General features: G+C 47.3%; 1 protein-coding gene across 6 annotated transcripts in view; it reads left to right on the top strand.

The window, feature by feature from the left end:
• The window catches only part of APBA1 (amyloid beta precursor protein binding family A member 1), a 206,236-nt gene that overhangs the window by 154,613 nt on the left and 30,762 nt on the right, over positions 1 to 20,861 (top strand). For 4 of the 6 annotated variants that reach the window (XM_043566565.1, XM_043566567.1, XM_043566566.1 and 1 more), the window contains exons 3-5: positions 12,455 to 12,550; positions 17,125 to 17,164; positions 20,540 to 20,685. In XM_043566565.1, coding sequence (XP_043422500.1) covers positions 12,455 to 12,550; positions 17,125 to 17,164; positions 20,540 to 20,685 — 282 coding nt within the window. The remainder of the gene's footprint in view (positions 1 to 12,454; positions 12,551 to 17,124; positions 17,165 to 20,539; positions 20,686 to 20,861) is intronic. The other 2 variants (XM_043566569.1, XM_043566568.1) reach the window with 1 other exon arrangement.

Here is a 20,861-nt window from a genome sequence, read left to right as displayed (position 1 = left end):
CAAGTTGCATTATCGACTTGGGCATCTAACACCCTGGAAACAGTCCACCAGACGGGCACTGAGGTCAGGAGTTAGCCTCAGCTCACAAGTAGAGGCACCAGAGCTCGCCCTGCTGCCCAGATAGCACCTGGAGAGATGGAGAATTTTTGGATGTACCAGTTCGAGTGTCACGATGAAGAGGTAGGTGGATCCCAGGGCTTCAGAATGATGTTTGCCTCGTCGCCCTCGGCGTTCTAACCCTCGTACTGTGAGATTGTAAATTCTCTGCGCTTCCCTCCGTGCTCGGGGTATAGGAACAGAGCAGGAGAGTGGGCATTCCCCAGGGTGGGTGGGAAATGCAGCCAGGTCCGCCTGTTGCTTGGAAGGTCAGGACGACCTGTAGAGAGAGGAGGCCGTTTGATCACGTAGATGCTGGGCTCTTTGCTTCCTCCCCGGCAGCATTGTGTTCTAATGAAAGAGTGACTGTGGGTCCCGTGGCCTCCCCTTCTGTTCTCTGTGTTGTCTTTTGCTTTCACGATGCTAACGACGATGAGTGAGCTTGGTGTCTTACGCATTAGGAACTGCTTTGCTAGACAAGGTGATGGGCCTAACGTACCCTGAACAGGGCCCGGCACATAGTAAGCCTTCCAGAAATGGCGGCTGTCCTTGGTAGGTGATGTGTTATTACAGCAGATAACGTGCTCTTGGCTGCATCGCTTAACGTAAACTACAAGTGACTTCGGTTTTTCCTCTTACGGAACTCAGGTCTGGAGGTCTGGGAAGGAAAGTGCAGGTCCCTGATGGGGAAATAAGAGGTTGGCCCCCTCACTTGTCCATCACAAATTGTAATGCATTTCAAACACCCAGAGTGAGGCCCTTTCAAAGGGTAAAAGATAACCTGCATTTCCGGATGGGCTTTATCAGCTGGTAAGTTACTTCAACTTAAAATAATGACACTGGTTAATAGTTAATTCGGCCTTTTTTTTGGGGGGGGGTGGCCTTTGAGACGGTGGCTTCAGAAGCTTAAGGCCCTTTTAATGGTAATAAAATGAATTGCTTGCTGACAGTGAGAATGCCTCTCTTTGAGGAGACGCCTGCATTGCAAGGCTGTCTCTGACGTCCAAGGTGGTCCAGGGCTTGGGAGCACCCGCCCTGCCGCTCCCCCCCCCACCCCCCCATAGGAAAAGAGAGAATAAAAATGGTTAGAATATTTTAACCGACAGTTATCTCAAAATGTTCCGTTGGTATTAATTGAATCCATTATAAATGTGTATATAAAACACTTCATTAGGCCCAGGCTATTATCATTTTAATGACATAATTATGCCCCTACAATGCCTGTGCTAACTTTCCTACTTCACCACATTAAGGAAACAGAAATGTGCATTGATAATATAGTTTGAATTGAGAGTGAGTAATTACGGATTTCTTAACCGGTTTCAATTTTCAAAAGCACAAACATGTCTTGGAGCAAGAGAAACCTAATCATATATTTGTTTCTTTTTTTATAACTCTAACATGGAGCAGGGCGAATTTAAAACAACTTAAATCAGTGAGGAAAACAATGTGTGTTTATTTGAGAAAAGGGATAAAGCTGGGTCAACCAAGATGCGCAGCAAAAAAGCTATCCGGGGATGCTGGAACTCGCGAAGCCCCACACAGTCCCTGGAGCAGAAGGTTACGTCCCATCACCTGCCACAGGCAACCACGCCTTTGAAATCCCATATAGAACCGGAGTGGTCAGCCTGGTGAGGAATTGAATGACCAAGTGCTTGATTATGGTCTGTTTGAAATGCTACCTTTGAGAGTTCTTGTCGTATCCACAATACTCGTCACATGAGGACGTGTGATTTGCAAGCAGTGTCGGACAAGCAAAGAGACCGTGATCAAGGATCAGTGAACAGAACCCTGATCTGCACTTGGGTACTGATACTGTGTGAGCACATAAGTGCAGTGCTACGTGGGTTCAGGACCAACTCTGTGCATCAACATATTTTGTGTCTTCTTTGTCCTCCGGTACAAAAGGATCAATGTCTGTGCGTGCTTCCCTGTGTTCGACATATTTATCAGGCTCCTGTTGTATATTTTATGGAGAACCTCGTAAACCTTAAATAATCACATGCTGGGTTCCTTAGCTGGTTAAGCTTCCGAGCTCGTGATCTCGGCTCACGGTTGTGAGATTGAACTCTGAGTCAGGCTCTGTGCTGGCGTGAAGTCTGCTTAAGATTCTCTCTTCCTTTCTGTATGCTCCTCCCCTGCTCACGTCACGTACATGGTCATTCTCTCTCTCTCCCTCAAAATAAATAATCACATCCTGCCCTCATAGTGCTTATTAAAGCATTGTAATTAAACTATCCTATAGTATTTCAATAAAGCATAAAGGAAAAAGTGACGCATATAAGAACAGCACTAGTGAGGGGTGCCTGGGTGGCTCAGTCGGTTACGTGTCCGACTTCGGCTCAGGTCATGATCTCGTGGTCCGTGAGTTCGAGCCCCGCGTCGGGCTCTGTGCTGACAGCTCAGAGCCTGGAGCCTGTTTCAGATTCTGTGTCTCCCTCTCTCTCTGACCCTCCCCTGTTCGTGCTGTGTCTCTCTCTGTTTCAAAAATAAATAAACGTTAAAAAAAAAAAAAAAAAAAGAACAGCACTAGTGAAACATCAGCAATTCTCATGGGAGAGGGCTCCCACTCACCAAAGAGAATAGGAAAGATTTCACTAAAGAAGTGACACTGGAAATGAGGCTTTGGAGGCTCATGGACATGTGCAGTTGAGACAAGAACATGGACAAGGACAGTGCACAAAAACCCTCAGGTTATATACAGGAAGCAGGAAATAGCTCAGTTTGGCTTGATGGTAGAGAATAATAACCGGAAGGGGGAAAAGTGGTGAAGAAACTAAGGCCAAACCTTGGAGTGCCTGAAGTGCCGGGGTGGAGTCTGGGATTTATTGTCTACACAAGCAGGAACCACGGAAGTTTTTAAATTGAGGCGTGATTGCTCAGAGCTTATTAAAATTGTATTTTAAAAAAATGTTTATTGTTTATTTGTTTCTGAGAGAAAGACAAAACACGAGTGGGGGAGGGGCAGGGAGAGAAGGACACACACAGAATCTGAAACAGGCTCCAGGCTCCGAGCCATCAGCCCAGAGCCTGACGCGGGGCTCGAACTCACGAGCTGTGAGATCATGACCTGAGCCCAAGTTGGACGCTTAACCGACTGAGCCACCCAGGCGCCCCTAAAGTTGTATTTTAAAATGGGAGTCAACAGGTACTTAGTGAAAGGTGTCTGGTTGTCTTAGTCAGTCTGGGCTGCTGTGTAAGAAAGACACCGCAGACTGGGTGACTTCAACAACAGAAATTGGGGCGCCTGGGTGGCTCAGTCGGTTAGGTATCCAACTCTTGATTTCAGCTCAGGTCATGATCTCCCGGTTCTCGTGATACCAAGCCCCACATTGGGCTCTGTGTGGCACAGAGCCTGCTTGGGATTCCCTCTCTCCCTCTCTCTCTCTGCCCCTCCCCTGCCTCATGCACACGTTCTCTCTCTCTCTCTCTCTTTCTCTCTCTCTCTCTCTCTCTCTCAAAATAAACATATTAAAAAATGTATTTACTTCTCACAGTTCTAGAACCTGGGAAGTCTGAGATCAGGGTGCTTGCATGGTCAGCTACTGGTTTAGACCCCCTTCCTTATTTGCAGACGGCCACATTCTTGCTGTGTTCTCGCACCGTGGAGAGCAGAGACAGGAAGGAGGCTCTTTTGTGTCTCTTCTTGTACGGGCACTAATCCCATTACGAGAGCTCCATCCCTGTGACCTAATTACCTCACAAAGGCCCTGTCTCCTCATACTACCCCACTGGGTGCTAGGGTCTCAACGTATGAATTTGAGGGGGACACAGTTCATAGCACTAGTGAAGAAGGTCCATGAGCACTTGGTGCTTGGGCCTCATGGGGTATGTGGGTTGCTTGGTGACTTTAAAAAAAAAAAAAACTAGGGGTGCCTGGGTGGCTCAGTCAGTGGAGCGTCCGACTTCAGCTCAGGTCATGATCTCACATGGGTTTGAGCCCTGCGTCGGGCTCTATGCTGACAGCTCGGAGCCTGGGGCCTGCTTGGGATTCTGTGTCTCCCTCGCTCTCTGCCCCTCCCCCGCTCATACTCGTGTCTCTCTCTCAAAAAGAATAAATGTTAAAAAAAAATTAAAATAAAATAAAAAAAAATGTATTCTCGGGTGCTGCGTCTCGCTCTACACAGGTGAAATTACTAAATAACCCAGTCACACATTTGGCAAAACTGTGTCACTTTTAAAGGATTATTTTCTCCTACCTTTTGTCAACGTGGAATTTTTGTCACTGAGTTTCCTTGGAAGAAATGACCAACGTGTACTGGGACTGCTCAAGGTTGGCTAGAGCCAGCTGGAGTCTTTCACCAAGGTCCTCACGGAAGGGTATCTCGGTAGGTCTCGGGGTGGCTTTGTTGTAAATTAACGCCTGCATATGCACCTGATTCTTTTTTTTGTAACTCCCTCGCCATGATAGCATCACCCTCAGCCCTCGCGCTGCAAGATGCTGTCTGGACTGGGAGACAGCGGGCATGCCAGAAATCACACACGGTTGTTGTATATACCCCCAGCCGTAGTCGGGAATGTGCGGTTCTCACCAAGATACCAGTAAGAGTCTGGGGGCCTATAAATTAATTTAGAGTCTATTGTAGTATGATTTTAGAGAGCCTTCTACGTGCTTTTTAACTTTAGCCGTGTGTAAAAGTTTAATAAGGAAGGAAACAAGAAGAGGGAGACGAGGAAAGCATCTCCACGGGTACGTGTTATCCTGGTGAGCACTTCCCCATGGGGGGAAGTGATTGTCGTTGCTGCTGGAATCTTAAAAGACTCGTCAGACGTTGGTTGTGTGCCTTGTGCATACACAGGCCCTGAGCTGGTGCCCTGTGTACGTGGTCGCCGATGAATCCTCATGTCCGCCCCAGGAGGTGGGTAGTAACCGGTTTCCTCAATTCTCAGGAGGATCAGAGAAGGCTGAGTAACGGCGCCGAGTCAGAGCAGTGAGTGGGAGAGCGGGATTCAGATGCTGGTCTGCCCGCTCCTGCGGCTGGAGCCTTCTGCTATCTTGAAACCTCGAGAGCTTTACTTGTTCTGCCACATGATAAAATTAAAACATGCCAGCCTTCTTCTTCTTTATCCCAGCCTCTTTCCAAGGACAAATGGACCTTATGTTCCCTAGACTCACATTGTGCTTTTGGAAACAGACCCCCTAATATTGGAAAGCCAGATGGTGTTGGACATGAAGACCAGATCCTGTGTCTTAGGAATTTTTTATTTCCACCAACCAACAGGCCTCCCTCCTCTACTCGTGCATTCTGACTCCCTCTCAAAGTAAATAAATAAACATAAAACAAAAAGGAGCACCAAAATTTCCAAGTATGGGGGGAGGCAAGAAGGGATTTAGTTAGAACCTGATCTTGAGAAACAATACGCAAAATTATAAACAGAAGTTTAGTAGTTTTATCTTTTGACGAATAACATGTAGGTTATAATTTCACCTACCTGTGAATTCTTTAAAAAAAAATTTTTAATGTTTTATATTTATTTTTGAGACAGAGACAGAGCATGAGCGGGGGAGGGGCAGAGAGAGAGGGAGACACAGAATCCGAAGCCGGCTCCAGGCTCCGAGCTGTGAGCACAGAGCCTGAGGCGAGGCTCAAACTCATCAACCTGGAGATCATGACCTGAGCCGAAGTCGGATGCTCAACCAACTGAACCGCCCAGGCGCCCCTCACCTACCTGTGAATTCTTAAAACAAAGGAGAAGTATTGATTTGAGGAGTCGTAACTTAAAAACAAAAAAAGCCATCGAATGTATGCAGCAGAACCCTTCTTCAGTTCACATGGTGACGTCTGCAGCGTGATCCGAAGGGATCCGTCTAGTCGTAAAGAGGACGGTGTCAGCAAAGACATGGGAGGGCTGCTCCAGGTTTCTCAAGGGCCTCCCCTAATGGATTTGATATTCCAGTCATGCTTTCTCAAAGCACCCCTGGTCCCATCCTTCTTGCTAGGTTAGCGTCCGCCTCGTGAGCTGGTGTTACTCCACCAACTCTCCCAGTTATCCGTGGCTGGTTGGAGCAGTCCTCCAACGGGGCCCGTTGCTTCGTTCTAAACTCCTGCTTTTTATTTACCGTAGAAGTACTCGCTCTTCTGCTCTGCAGCGCGCCTGTAGGCTTCCGGCTTTCCGTTTGGTTTTCTTTGTGGCCTTGTAGCACCACATGGTCCCAAGAGCCCCAACAGAGACCAGCCGCCAGAGACGTGGGCCGGAGAGAGGGGTCGAGGTGGACAGTGACGTCGTGGGTGGTCAGCTGAGTGGCGGCTGCTTTTGTGTTACTGTGACTTTTGTTCTCCTCGAGGACCCAGTGGCCACTGCTTTCAGAGGACACCCTGCGTTTGTGTGTCCGTCTGTCTCCCCTGCTGAGCAAGGGGCTCCCTGGGTGCAGGCCAGGGGTCAGGGCCTCCTCAGACGCCGTCAGAATTTCCATGTTCAACAAATGAATGAACGGTCCCGGTGGAACTCCCCTCGGTGTATCTCGTGAGTGGAGTCTCTCCAGAAGTCTCTTCAGATCTCTGTATGTCTCTAGATCGCTGCTTTGTGCTCCGTCCTCGGGCTTTTCTGAGAAGAACACCGTCTACTTGGAAAGAGCCAGCGGACCCTTTGGTTTGGGGGGTGTTCTCATTACCATCCAGTCAGCTTTTCTAGGCCGTAGTCTTCTCTTCATGCATATGTCAAGGGAGAAAGGATTAAGGGAAGGGAACAGCAGAAAGTGTTAACTTGGTCCCTCAGTTCTTTGCGTTTGCCGTCCAACTGAGGAAACAGTTCCTAAGGGCCTAGATGGACCTTCTCTGCTGAAGACAACGGGCCAGCGGCTCACAAAGAAAACCCCACCCTCTGGGCAGAGAGGAGGTGCTGGCTACTTGTCATCAGCGAGGCTCCAGTGACTTGTCCTTGACCACCAGCTCATTTCCCACTTTCCTGCAGAGCTGCTCGACCTCCCTGCCTGTTTCCAGAACATTCCCTCCACTCTCCATCCCATCCTGCCCCATGAAGACTGCACACTTTTCAGGATTCAGCTGAAGTCTCCCCTTCCCCATAAAGCATTGCACGTATACCCCTCCCCTCCTACAGAATTGCGCCCTCCCGGCCCCGCGTCCCATGTACAGGTGAATATCCCTGCCACAGCCCTGCCTCCACACGTCTGCCTCCCCCCCCTCATCTGGAAAGGGATATAGGACAGGACCACAGGATCTCTTTCCTCTTTGTTTAGCAAGCCAGTATCAAAAACAGAGGTGGGCACAGAAATGCCTGTTGAAGGAATAAATGAATAAGTTCTCTGCCCGCTTTGCTTCCCTGCACATATCACCTCTCCCGCCAGCAGGTACAGCGTGTGCCCCCGGGAGATGTTCGATTGGAAATGAAATGAGTGATTGGCTTTCCCTCTGGATGCTTCTGTATCCTGAGGCCGTCTCCAGCCTAACAAAGGGACTATCCATCTCTTGCCCTGGCCTGAGGAACCAGACTCTTCGAGCTGAGAGCTCTGCTCTGTGGAGCCCCAGAGCTGTGGTAGTAAAATTCGGACCGTGGTTGTGGAGAATCTGCTAGAACACCACCTGTAGAAGACAAGCAGCTTATGACCTCCTGCAATGAACCAGAACGGAGTTACTGAGTCATCTTTGGACATCACAGACGCCTCCTTACAGACGCCCTGTGTGGCACTTTGTGAATTTCCACGCCCACCTTTGCTTCCCATCCTTGGTCTCGTTGACTTAAAATGGAATGTCGAGTCAGTGACCCAGAAGGCATGAGACTTCGGACAGAGAAATACATAATAATAACTCACTTTTTGTATCATATTTTATTGGTTACACTTTGCCTCCAGTACATTCTTTGAAAGTAAAAAGTGTTATCTAGTTTCTGGTTTTCTCTCTACTTTAAAAAAAAAATTTTTTTTAACATTAATTTATTATTGAAAGAGTCAGAGCTTGAGCAGGGGAGGGGCAGAGAGAGAGGGAGACAGAATCCGAAGCAGACTCCAGGCTCCGAGCTGTCAGCACAGAGCCTGACACAGGGCTCGAACTCACAAACCACGAGATCATGACCTGAGCTGAAGTCGGACACTCAACCAAGGCGCCCAGGCACCCCTCTCTACTTTTGAGAGTACAGCAAGGCGGAAGCTGGCAGTGAGGGGGCAAAGGGCTTGTAAAGCAGACATTTGAGATAAGTCAATACTAAACACCTTTTTTTTTAGGTTCCATGGGGGCTGTGCCAGCCCTGAAGGCGCTTGTCCACCTTGACTTTGTCAGCAGTGGTGTGGGGAGTGGTAGGTTCCCACCAGGTGGGGGGGGCCTTTCGTTTGCAGACAGCTTGTAGCTTCAGAAGAGCTTTGCTGGAGCTCAGGTCAGAGTTCTAATTCAAAATGCAAGTTTAACATTCCACACGTAAGATCATAGGAGTGCTATCAGAAAAGGGCTTCAGGGCACCTAGGTGGCTCAGTTGGTTGGGTGTCCAACTTTAACTCAGGTCAAGATCTTGTGGTTCATGGGTCCGGGCTCTGTGCTGACAGCATGGAGTCTGGAGCCTGCTTCAGATTCTGTGTGTGTCTCATCTCTGCCCCTCCCCCCTAGCACTTTGTGTGTGTGTGTCTGTCTGTCTGTCTGTCTGTCTCTCTCTCTCTCTCTCAAAAATAAACATTAAAAAAAGGAGGGGGCGTCCCATCGGCCAGGAAACAATAATGAAGGAGATCAGTGGTTGACCTGCTTTCTGCAGGTTGGAGAATATGGTAAAGCTGGAAACGACACTGAAGGCATTTATTCAGCAAATGTTCACTGAATGCCTACTGTTGATGAGCCCCACGGCCAGGCCCTTGGATTCCAAAGATGATTAAGATAAGATCCCTGCCAGAGTTCTTGGGAGAGGGCAGACACACACATAATTACAGAACTTGACCCAAGCCATCAGGGGAGAACCGTATACCGTGAGTGGAGTCTGAGAAAACTTCAGCAAGATAGGTACTTTCAAATTCAGCATCGACGGTGGGAAAGAACGTGGGAGAACTCTCTAGATGGAGGTCATTAACTGCACATGCAAATGGAAGGAAAAGTGAGTGAGCTTAGTTGCATGCAGAAGGCTAGAGTGTGGTGCCCTGGGGGGAAGTGGTCCCTGATGAGGGCAGTGTGGGTCCCTCCTCTCCCGTGTGCCCCAGCAGGCTCCGGGCGCTGGTCACTTCACCTCACTGTGGGGTCTGCCCTGCCTCTTCCACATTCCAGCCTGCTGTCTGGATAACCTGCATTCTCACATCATCCTGAGAGGATCCCATGTTCCCAGTGTTGCAATGAATCCATTTTTAGAAGATTTTCCAGAGAAGATGGTTAGATGAGGAAATAAGAACTGAGGGGCTCTTTTGAAGATTTTTTTTCTTTTTTCTTTTCTTTCTTTTTTAAGTGAAGGTGTAACACAGCCCTCAAACCAAGCAATTAAAGAAAAACCAGCTGTACTAGCTTCCCAGGGACCAGACCCTTAAAATCTTTGCAACAGAGGAAATTAGTTGGGGGAAAACCTAGATGTAAATATCTAAGGAAGCTCTTCAAATCTGAAAAAGTGGGAAACTTTAAAGACCCTGTAATCTCGTGAGGACTTTCCTACATTAATTTTGAGTGGTCCACACTAAGCTAACCTCAGCCAGTACCCCTCAGCTCTCTTGGGCACCAAATAAAAACTTCTGCGTGGGATTTTCTTAAGGCATGTAGGACTCGGTTCTTGCGTCCAGGGGCTGTGGAGTTAGGGGGTCCTTTACGTCTGCTCTTACCCTGCGCCCACACTCTTGGCTTCACTGGGCAGTGGCTGATTTCTGCCTGTGAATGATTAAGAAGCTCCTTGGTCTTCATTTCCCTGCCCAGAATCAGGTCTGTGGGCATGGAAATCAAATCCAGGCCTCACAGGAATAGCCTCAGCGTGAATAAAACTGCATTTCACCACATCATCGTCCAGGTCATTTGGTGCCCCCTGTGTTTTCCTGTAATCCAGACTTTCTGGAAAAGATGTATTTTTTTTTTTTTTTATGATTTCACATAATGCTCCTTGAAGTCCCATTATTTATTTATTTATTTACTTATTTATTTTAATGTTTACTCTTGAGAGAGAGAGAGTGAGTGAGCAGGGGAGGTGCAGAGAGAGGAAAACACAGAATCCAAAGCAGGGCCTAGGCTCCGGGCTGTCAGCACAGAGCCCGACGCGGGGCTCGAACCCACGGACCGCGAGATCATGACCTGAGCCGAAGTCGGACGCTTAACGGACTGTGTATTAATGTACCCCCTCCCCTACTCAGCACAACCAATCTTGTGGAACATTCTCCTTTTCCATGCAGAGGTCCTGTGCCACTGTTTCTATCTCGGTTTTCCCAAGGGGGCCAGTTGCAAGAGATCAGAAACAGATTCAGCTGTCACTGGTTGACCCAGCTTCCGTTGTCTGGGACGTACCTCCCCTCACACGGCCACGCTTCTTCAGAGAACAGATGGTCACGTGGGTTCCGTTTTAGGCTTTCTATCAGACTTCAACAAATGGTGAAGCGGGGTATATCCTTGCCGTCAGAGGACCTTGGCTGCTGTATTCTTCAGCATCCCTGTGGCTTGCCTGAAGATGCCCTTCATCTGTCAGGATTTCAGGAGCACATGCAGAGATGTCTGGGTACTGGCTGGGGAGGGTTTCCAGCGCCCGTACTAGTCCCACCCTCCGGCCTGCTGGCTTGATTTTTTGGCTGTTCATTGGGAAGGTGTTTACGGAGCACATGCTGTGTTGGGCCCTCACCTGGGGCTTCCTGTTCCCCGTCCAGCAAGACCTACCTGTGCCACCACCAGAGGCAGTAACACATCTGATGGGGACCATATGCCCCGAAGCTATGTTTCTACCCCTTATTTTCAAACCTATCATTTAATAAAAGATATTTGAACTGTTTCAAGAGCAGCCAAGGTCATATTGTTTGGATGCTGAAATTTCTCTGAATTTTCAATGGCCTGTGGATTAAATCCAAAAAAAATACTTGAAATCTGGACTAGAGAAATACAGGTAGTGTGGTTTCTGGTCATCAGTCCCAGCTGCCACGTTCAGGGTGCCTGGGTGGCTCATTCGTTAACATCTGACTTTGGCTCAGGTCGTGATCTCACGGTCCATGAGTTCGAGTCCCACAATGGGTGAGTTTGAACCCCACTTCGGGTGAACACGAGGCCTGCTTTGGGTAAAATACGAGCCCTGGTTTGGGTGAGTCCTGCTTCTCTCCCCCTCCCCCTCCCCCTCTCCCCCTCCTGGGATTCTTTCTCTCTCTCTCTCTGCCCCTTGCTCGTTCACACATGCTCTCTCACTCTCAAGTAAAAAAAAAAAAAAAAATGAAAAATAAGTAAAAATACCTGTTTGGGGGCACCTGGGCAGCTCAGTTGGGTAAACTTCTGACTTCAGCTCAGGTCATGATCTCACGGTTCATGGGCTCCAGCCCTGTATTAGGCTCTGTGCTGACAGCTCAGAGCCTGGAGCCTGCTTCAAATTGTGTGTCTTTGCTCCTCCCCCATCTCAAAAATAAACATTTTAAAATGTTGAATTAAAAAATACCTGCTTTCATTTTTCCTTTTCCATTCAGGTAATCTTGGGCAGGTGGTTTTGTAAGACCATTAGTATCCAAAGTCTTTGTCAGAATTTTAAAAACCACAGACTCATGTGTATCCCTGTTAGCTTTATTCGTTTAGGACTCTATTCACCTTTTGCTATGTTTAAACACTTGGCCCAAGGAGGAACAAAATGGCAAAGCTATAAAAGTTTTCTTTAAAACATGGTGGGAGGGGTGCCTGGGTGGCTCAGTCAGTTAAGCTTCGGACTTCGGCTCAGGTCATGATCTCGCAGTCTGTGAGTTCGAGCCCCGCGTCGGGCTCTGTGCTGGCCGCTCAGAACCTGGAGCCTGCTTCGGATTCTGTGTCTCCTCTCTCTCTGCCCCTCCCTGCTCATGCTCTGTCTCTCTGTCTGTCTCTCTCAAAAATAAACAGAAACGAAACAAGAAAATATGGTGGGAATCTAAAAGAGCTCAAGGGGCGCCTGGGTGCCTCAGGCGGTCGCGTGTCTGACTTTTGATTTTGGCTCAGGTCATGATCCCAGGGTCTTGGGATCCAGCCCTGCGTCAGGCTCTGCACTGAGCGTGGCGTCTGTGTAAGATTCTGTCTCTCCCTCTGCCCCTCCCCACCTCTAAAATGAAAAACATGAATAGAAATAAAAGAGCTCAAAAAATGCAGGCCTTTTATGTACTGTTGGTAGCTTCTCTGCAAGAAAGTTTGGTCACTGAGGAAGCGTTTGTTCGGTTCTGTGGGGCCTTGTCCTCTGACCCCCGCCCCGGCCGGGTGTTCCCTTACCCCCCCAATTCTCACTGTGTCCTTCCCTTGCTGTGTTCCAGTCCCCGTCTCCTGGCAGTTCCCCTCCCCTGGGGGCAGAGTCTTCGAGCATACCCCTTCACCCCAGCGACCCCGCGGAGGCCTCCTCGAATAAAGAGGTAGGGTGCCGTTTTGTTCCAGAAGCCACCGGCCCGTGTGTTGTCTTACTCTTCTGGTGTGAGCTTTCTTCAGCTTCCTGCCCAAATCCCCCAAATTCCCCTCACGGGAGAGAAATGCGGATTTCTCCTCTCCAGCCTGGAGTTCGGTGATTGAAGGCGCACCGTCCAGCCTGGTAGCTACCGGCCACAGGTGTCTATTTTGATTAATAAACGACACAGAAGTGCACCTTCTCAGGCACGCTAGCCACAGGTCAAGTGCTCAGTAGCCGCATGTCACTTGTGGCTATTGCATCGCACAGGGGAGATGACACAGAATTTCCATCATTCCAGAAAGTTCTCCAGGACAGTGCCAGAAACTGGAGGGGAAGAACTCTGTGTAGCAGCATCCTTCCTCGGGGTATTACAAACCTCGGTTTGGGAAATGGACTGGTTTCTTAAGTACCCGTTTATTTCAGGCCCAAGTGAAATATCTCTCATGGCATCAGGATGACCACTGGTCCTGGTTTACCTAGGGTGGCTTCCAGTCCACACCTGTTGTGCGAGCAGTGCAGCTAGTGAGCACCCCTCTCCCTTTCTTTTTTTTAAAAAAAATTTAATGTTTATTTTTGAGAGGGAGAGAGGGTGTGAACGGAGGAGGGGCAGAGAGAGAGAGACACGGAATCCAAAGCAGGCTCCAGGCTCTGAGCCGTCAGCACAGAGCCCAACATGGGGCTCGAACTCACAGGCCCTGAGATCATGACCTGAGCTCAAGTCAGACGCTTAACCGACTGAGCCACCCAGGCGCCCCTCCACTCTTCCCTATCCAAGAGAACTTTCTGCATTGGTGGAAATACTCAGTTCTGTGCTATCCTATATGGTGGTCCCTAGCCACATGCACCTAGGAAGCGCTTGAAATGTGGCTGTTGGGACTGAGGAACCGAATTTTGCATTTTATTCCAATTTAATTAAATAGTCGTGTGTGGCTAAGGACTCCTAGAGAGCACAGCCCGGAAGTGTCCCTCTCCGACAGCAAGTCACGTGGTCGCGCTACTAAATGATGCTTGCTTCCAAGCAAGGTAGTAAAAAGGCAGGTGTTCCTCCTGGAGGGGGGGGGGCGCTGCCTTTTCCCACACTGTTGTCCTTTGACCCGCAGCCAAGTGCCACCCCAGCTATTTATGAAGTGGCCTCGGGTATCTGTGGGCCTGTGCCTTATGTGGTCTCCAGGTGGGTTCAGCTCACTCCAGCCCAGCCAGTGCCGAGGCTGTGCACGAAAGAGGTAAAGCATATAGTCAATGACTGTCTCCTTTTCCTCCCTTTTGTTAAGCATATTACGTTACATGCGACAAAAGGAAGCGGTTTCCATTTCACAGCGAGTGGCAGATCGCTTCTAAAGGGAGTCTTCATTAAAATTTACCCTTGAAGCATCACTGAGTACACACACATTTGCCATTAACTCTTCACACAGGGAGACGTAGATTTTTAAATAACCTGTGTATGTTAACCCAAACGAACATAAGGAGACCTTCTCTGAAATCACACCAACATTAAAATTTAAATGCGAAATACGCTTTGTCCTCCTCTGGTCTTGTCCTCAGACCCTACCTCATGGGAACGGAGGGTAACTAGGTCACTGTTTCTCCGGACCCTAGATCCCACAGCTCTGCCTTATCCTTTGTTCATAGTACATGGATGGGTGAGAACAAGAAACAAGAAGAAAAGAATCAAGGCCACAGTGATCATAACTAACAAAAAGCGGCCGTTTCTCGAGCATTTACAGCGGTCAGGCATCGGGCCAAGCAAATCATAGATAGTATCTCATTTAATCCTTACAGTAATTCTGTGAGGTGTAGGACTCACTGTCCTCACACTGTGGTTGAGGCAGCATAGAAGCTCAGTGACTTACCCAAGGTCTAGGGCCCACAAGGGGTCAGGGCAGGCTGTGAATCCAAAGCTCCTGTGGGCCCAGGGTCTGAATGCCAGGGTCTTCTGCCCTTGGGGCAAAAAGTGCCCGCAGGCCACACGCTGCGTGGACAAGGTAACTTGTATGTCATGACTCCAGTCGTCGGGTCTCCTGGCTCTGCCCGTGGTTTAGTGTCTCCTGCAAAATCCCAAGGACTTTGGCCTTTCATCTTCTTGACTGTGGCTTTATTAATTCTTGAATGTGAAGGATCAACTCATGTTCATCTCTGTCCACATGTGAGGAAACAAAGGGCTAATCAGACATCTGAATATTCAGCATTTGATTATTCATCAGATATAATAAGCAAGGCAAATGTGTTATTTCTCGGTTCCTACAGGACTTGGCACATGTTTCTGCATATCCTTAGAAATAATGATGAAAATCCTCTTTGTGTGCAATAATTAGAGATTCTTTCATTTCTCAAAACTCTTTTCGTAAAAAACTTACTACCCCAGAGACTAAAGAAAGCCAGTCATGAGCTTATGAATAGAGAATAAGTAAATGTACCAAATGCCCTCCGTTGTGGCTCTAAATAAAAACGGCAGCTTTTAGAACTATAGACTCAAGTAATCCTTTCGTAGCTTCTGCTAAAATCTGGGGACTGTCCTTGAAGTGAGCATTCAGAAAAGTATCCTAATAGGCCAAGAAAGTCTGAGTTGGCTTCTTGGGTGTACCTGGAGGCCAACCCATTTTGATTAAACAAAGTAAACCCTCTCTACCCCAGGCCCCTTGCTGTTGAGGGCAAGGACGAGGAAGGTGGTTGGGAAATACTAATTTTAAGATCTTTAGTCTTTGTGAAGACTGGCTCCCATCTACATACCGTGAAGTTACACAGTTTTTGTTGTTTTTAGCCAGAATTAGAGCTGGCTGTTGCCCCTCAGCTGACCCTTTCTTTTCCCTTGGATCAACGAAAAAGTAAAACCAACGTCAAGCACCAGTGAAGTTGAAATTGTAGTTCTTTCTTCCTGTCCACCTATCTTAGCTTAGCAGGTTTCCATAAATGCAGAGGTTCCTCTGCAATCTAGCATTTAAACTGCCATCCGATCAGGTTCTATAAGGTTTCTAGCCAATCACGCCCATAGCCCAACAATGCTGCCGGAAGACCCTTGCTGTGACGTGTTACTTAGTGTAAGAAATTCCACAGTTTTCAATTCACTCCTTTGTTTATGTTCTTATGTTAAGGTAACATATACTAATCACTTACATGATGGAATTTTTAAACCAGCAAGGGACAAAAGGAGCCAATGACCTTTCATTCCCAGTGGACTTGTATTTGTAGTTTCCTTAAAGGTTATCCCTTCTGAAATAAGAAACCCACCGTCTTCGGTGTGACGAACCATTTCATCCCCGCGTGTACATTCCGGAAGGTTTACTGACAGGTTGCCTTGTGTGCTATGTTGTGTGATTCGTGTTGAATTCTCGTCATTGTCTTGAATTGAAACAGAGTCTTAAGCCTGGGTGTGTTTGCCTCTCCCTTTTTTTTTTATATAGAACAGCTAACACTACTATTTTTAGAGTGTTGTGCAGGTATTTATTAACTAGTCATCCCTTTGCTACAAAGGTGCTACAAGACAGAGCTCTTCCCCTGGTGTCCCCCCTCTTTTAGGCCCTACCTCTCCCAGCCGCCAGGCACCCCAGAGTTTACCATCAACCCAGATCAACCCATTGAGCAGCTATGCTGTATAAGATACCCTTTTTCTAAAACATACAGATTGAAATGACATACCCACCAGACTCTTAGCCATGAAAATCTTTAGGCTTTCTGAGGACAGCCCTGGGCCTTGCAGACCCTCCTTTTTGCTCGTTTGAAGGAGTCTTGTTTTTGACAGTGGCTCTCCACTCTCCTGCAATGCTCACATCACCCTGCCTCCAACACATCAGGTACAAATTCTGTGGCGAGAGCGGGAATGAACTTCCTACTCTTAGGCCACTCAGAGTTCTCTGTGCCACTCAGTTACGGGAGGAACCAAATGGTAAGTATTGTTCCTCTGCAACCTAGCATTGAAACTGCCGTCCAGTCAGGTTCTAGAAGGTTTCTAGCCAATCATGCCCACAGCCCAACGATGCTGCTGGAAGACCCTTGCTGTGAGGTGTTACTTAGTATAAGAAATTCCACAGTTTTCAATTCACTCCTTTGTTTATGTTCTTATGTTAAGGTAACATATACTAATCACTTACGTGATGGAATTTTTAAACCAACAAGGGACAAAAGGAGAGGAAAACTCTGGCAAACATTTTTAGCACAGTGAGAGATGACTGAAGCAAAGACCTGAAGGGAAATAAAATTCTCCAAGAGAAATCTTGATTTCAACATATAATCACATTGTTGGTGCTTTTACTCATCTAACAGTTTTTCACTTAGAAACTTTTTAAGCGGATGGACATCTAATTGTGGAATGTGAGATTTTCAGGTTACCTAAAATATGAATGGATGTTCTGGGCTTTGGGTAACCTCTAATAAGAAGTGTGTGTGTCTGTTCACACCTTTCTCTCCGTAATAACCAAGAACGGTCGACACCTGATTAATATCTGTCATTGGTGATCTATTTATTTTTCATGTTGCATGGATAAAGTTGTGTTAATGCATTTTTCATCACGCTTTGCCCTTTCTGAAACCTCTTTGTCTTGATTACAGTCAAGAAAAAGCTTGGCCTCATTCCCAACCTACGTTGAAGGTAAGAGCTGAAAAGGAAGCAATTGAGTACTGAGTCGTGCATGAATCTTCTAGCATTTTGGGTATTTGAAGCACTGGGCGGTAAGACCATAGTGGGGAAGAAAGGCCACAGAACCACTTATTCACAGTCTTAATGATCAGAGAATTTTAAACTAAAAGAAAACAGCCGCGAGCCTGTCAAAGATTCCTCACCTCCCTCCTCACCTTTGCTGATTCTGTCCCTGAGAACCCAAGAGAGGGTGCACGGAGGCTGAGGGCTGTTTCCAGCTTAGAAATGGTCATATTCCATCTGAATCCAAATCTCCTCTCCTCTAGTCCAGGACACCTCTTACATCCATCAAGAACCACTCAACTGGGTATGAAGTTTAAAGGAGACTTTTGGTCCTCTAAATTTAGGGAAGGGGGAAAAAAAAGACCTTCCCAATAATTCTCATCTCTTGCTTGGATGAGTTAAGTGTAGTAACATTTATCAAGCTTGTACTCTGTGATACACGGTCTTCATGTAATAACTTATTGAATCCTCATATCTATCTTGTGAAGTGGACTTCACACCCCCATGTTACACAGGAGAGAACTGAGGCATTTTTACTCAAGCCGAGGTGAGTGCCTTTCCCAAAATCACACAGTTAGCAAGTTTCAGAGCCAGGCTGTGAGCTGGCAGTCTGATTCCACAGCTCTCCAGGTAAATGGTATTCTGTGTAGGGTGGCCACGTATGGTTGTGCAGGTGATTCACTGCTCAAGGGCACCCGTTCAGGAGGCCTAGTGGGGTCAGAACTTGGCCCACGCGGGACAGCTCAGCTTGAGGTCAGGCCCCACAAACGGAGTGCCTATTCCTCATCCACACAAAGGTGCTCATTAGCTAGAGGTGCCACGACCCTCTACCAGAGAGGATGGAGGTTAGTTTTTCAGGTAGGGTAGTTTGACATTTTCTTGAAAAAGGATTTTCTGGGGACTAGAAACCACCCAGAACACCACCGTGAAGCTCTGTCTGGCCCTTGGATCCCATGAATGAATAGTCAGTGTGAGAATGAATTACCAGGATTCTTAGACCTTTATGACCCTGCAGTCCTGCAGCCTCGGTCAAGCTCATAGGTTTGTTTCACTCAGGTTTCTTTCTTGAGTAACCTGTGAATTATTCGTGCCATTTTTGTGAGGCCCAAGAATTCCATGAGTATTCCTCGGGGAGTTTTTGGAAGTTTGGAAATTCCATTTTTCTTCAGCGACGCTCCCCCAGACTCAGCATTCACGAAGGCGTGAGGACATAACGTGTGAGCAACACGGAGCCCTCCCTGAAAGGACAAACACGTTCCAGAAGGCCGAAACGAAACCTGCAGTTCTTTGACTTAGGACCAGTATAATGTGAATTTTTTTTAACTTAAAAAAAAAAATTCTAAAATGAAATTACGAACATAACGGCTTTTTTCCCAGGGTATGATCTAGCAACAGTGACATTTGATTATCCTCAAAATCCCTGGAGGATCAGTGGCCTTAGATCATATCTCAAATGCATAATTTACTTAGGTCCAGTGTAACTGTCTCTTGACTGGTCGGCATTTATGTAGTCATTTAAGTATTGTTTGGATTGCTTTTAAACCTACCCGCATATCCACAGTCACCATGGTTGACGAGAGACCCTCTTCGGGGAATAGCGCTAACTCAGAGATGAACATAGAATCCTGGAAGGCCCGTAGAGAAGTACGTGGTTAATTCTTTATCTTTCTTTTAACATTCATTATTTTCACAAAATAAATGGAAGGTTTTTAAAAGTTACTATCCCAGATGAGATCTTTTTGCTCCATGCCTGTTTGGGCAAACATGATTATGTTTAACACTGTAAACCCCGCACGGGAATTTATGATAGGAGACTGATAATCTTTTACTTTTTTACAAAGTGTAATGTAGGTTCCAAACCCGTCCATGTGTTATTTTAGTTAGAGTAGTGCTTCCCGGCTGGACAACTAAAACTGTATGTGGCCAATACCCTGAATCCTTCTCACCTCTATGAAAGTTTCAGCACGGGACGTCTGTGACCTTGGAGAAGAAGGTGAACCACTGGCACGATAGTTGAGGCCGGTTTGGCTGAGTATCACTCGCCAGAAGCCTTTCTTGGAAAGATCGAGAATATGGCAGACAACACGTTTCCTTATTTATTGACTACGCAGATGCTTGGTGAAGGCCTTTCCTAAAATGCTGTTAATTTCTTTGTGTCAGCCACCACCTTGGCTTTAGGAAAACGATAAGATTGTTTTAAGACTGAACTCTGATAAGTAGCTTATCCATGGGAAGCAGCTGGTTAAGCTCAAGATGAGCTCGATATTGAGGGATAAAAATAAAAATCATTTCAGATTAGCTTTCCAAAAGGAAAAAGCAAATTGTTTCCTTTGCCAGTTATCTAATTTAAGAGCCTGGGGTTTTAACAGTGGGTTAAAAATGTATATTTTAATCTCCCCAAATATGGCATTCAAGCCAAAGAAAATACATATGTTTTTCACTGCAGAATTAAAACGCCTTTCTTTGTGCATCTGTTCTCAAGTCATTTATTAGTCCCAGACATGTTTGAATCTCAAGTAGGGTTTGCAGGTGATGATGGTTAGAATCAGATGCCCCCATTTTAAATATGTTAAAAGTAAGGTTTAATTTAAAAGGCTGGTCAGTGAGAACAGAAAATTCTGCTTTTCCTCGGAATTGATCCGTGTGTGGCTGCAAGCCGGGGACACCACAGCCTGTAAGTCAGCAAGGTTGACATCAGGGGACTCAGGGTAATGTCCTCTGCCTCACAGAGCTGGGGTCAGAGGCCATTCTAGGGATCCAGACCTTCTCAAACAAATGCCCATTTTTCCGATTGGTAAGATTTGTTTTCCCCATTATGCATAAAGTGGAAGGGAGAGATGCGAACGTGGCGCTTTAAAATGAGGTTTTCTAATAAAGCAGCCTCCTGCTCACCTAACCATTTGTCTGGCAAACATTTATTTGATGCCTCCTGGGTGACAGGCACTGATTAGACATGCGAGCCAAAGACGAACATGACATGGTCTTTTGTCCCCAAAGGGCTCCCAGTCTAACAGGAAAAACAACATCCTTTGTCACTGAGTTGTGTGTTTCATATTTAAATAAACACATCATTTCTCCCAGTAAATGGCCTGGGCAAAGTGGATGAAGAAGAAATTCTTTCTTCCCTCTGAAAACAAGGTGTGAGTGAAGGCAGACCCGGAGAGGTGCCTTGGACTGGCAGGGTGATGCACCTGCTCAGGGTCTCCACCGCGGGGGCCACCTGTGCTGGCACTGAGCGGTCGGGGAGGGTGCTTGTGCGGTCAGCGATTTGTGGGGCCCACCCCAGGGTGGCTTCACTCACCCCTGCGGCTCTGTGTGTTCCAGTTCCCGGACCTTGTGACCCCGAAGACTTGATCGATGGGATCATTTTTGCTGCCAATTACCTTGGCTCCACCCAGCTGCTCTCAGACAAAACTCCCTCCAAAAACGTGCGCATGATGCAGGCCCAGGAAGCCGTGAGCAGGATCAAGGTAAGGGCGTGCCGGGGGTGGGTGCGGCAGCCTGAGCCGTCCACGGTGGTCTCCCCCGTACCTCATGCATATCTAGTCCCAAGTGTAGGGGAGAGCGGATTGGGATGGTGTACCTGCCAACAGAAAAAAGGTGTGCCTGAGTCCTTTTGGATAAATGCTGTATACTTGGGGTGTTC

This window comes from Prionailurus bengalensis, chromosome D4 (genome assembly GCF_016509475.1).
Source record: "Prionailurus bengalensis isolate Pbe53 chromosome D4, Fcat_Pben_1.1_paternal_pri, whole genome shotgun sequence".
NCBI lineage: Eukaryota > Metazoa > Chordata > Mammalia > Carnivora > Felidae > Prionailurus > Prionailurus bengalensis.
The sequence above is the reverse complement of the archived record's forward strand: the minus strand, read 5'-3'. Positions and strand labels throughout refer to the sequence as shown.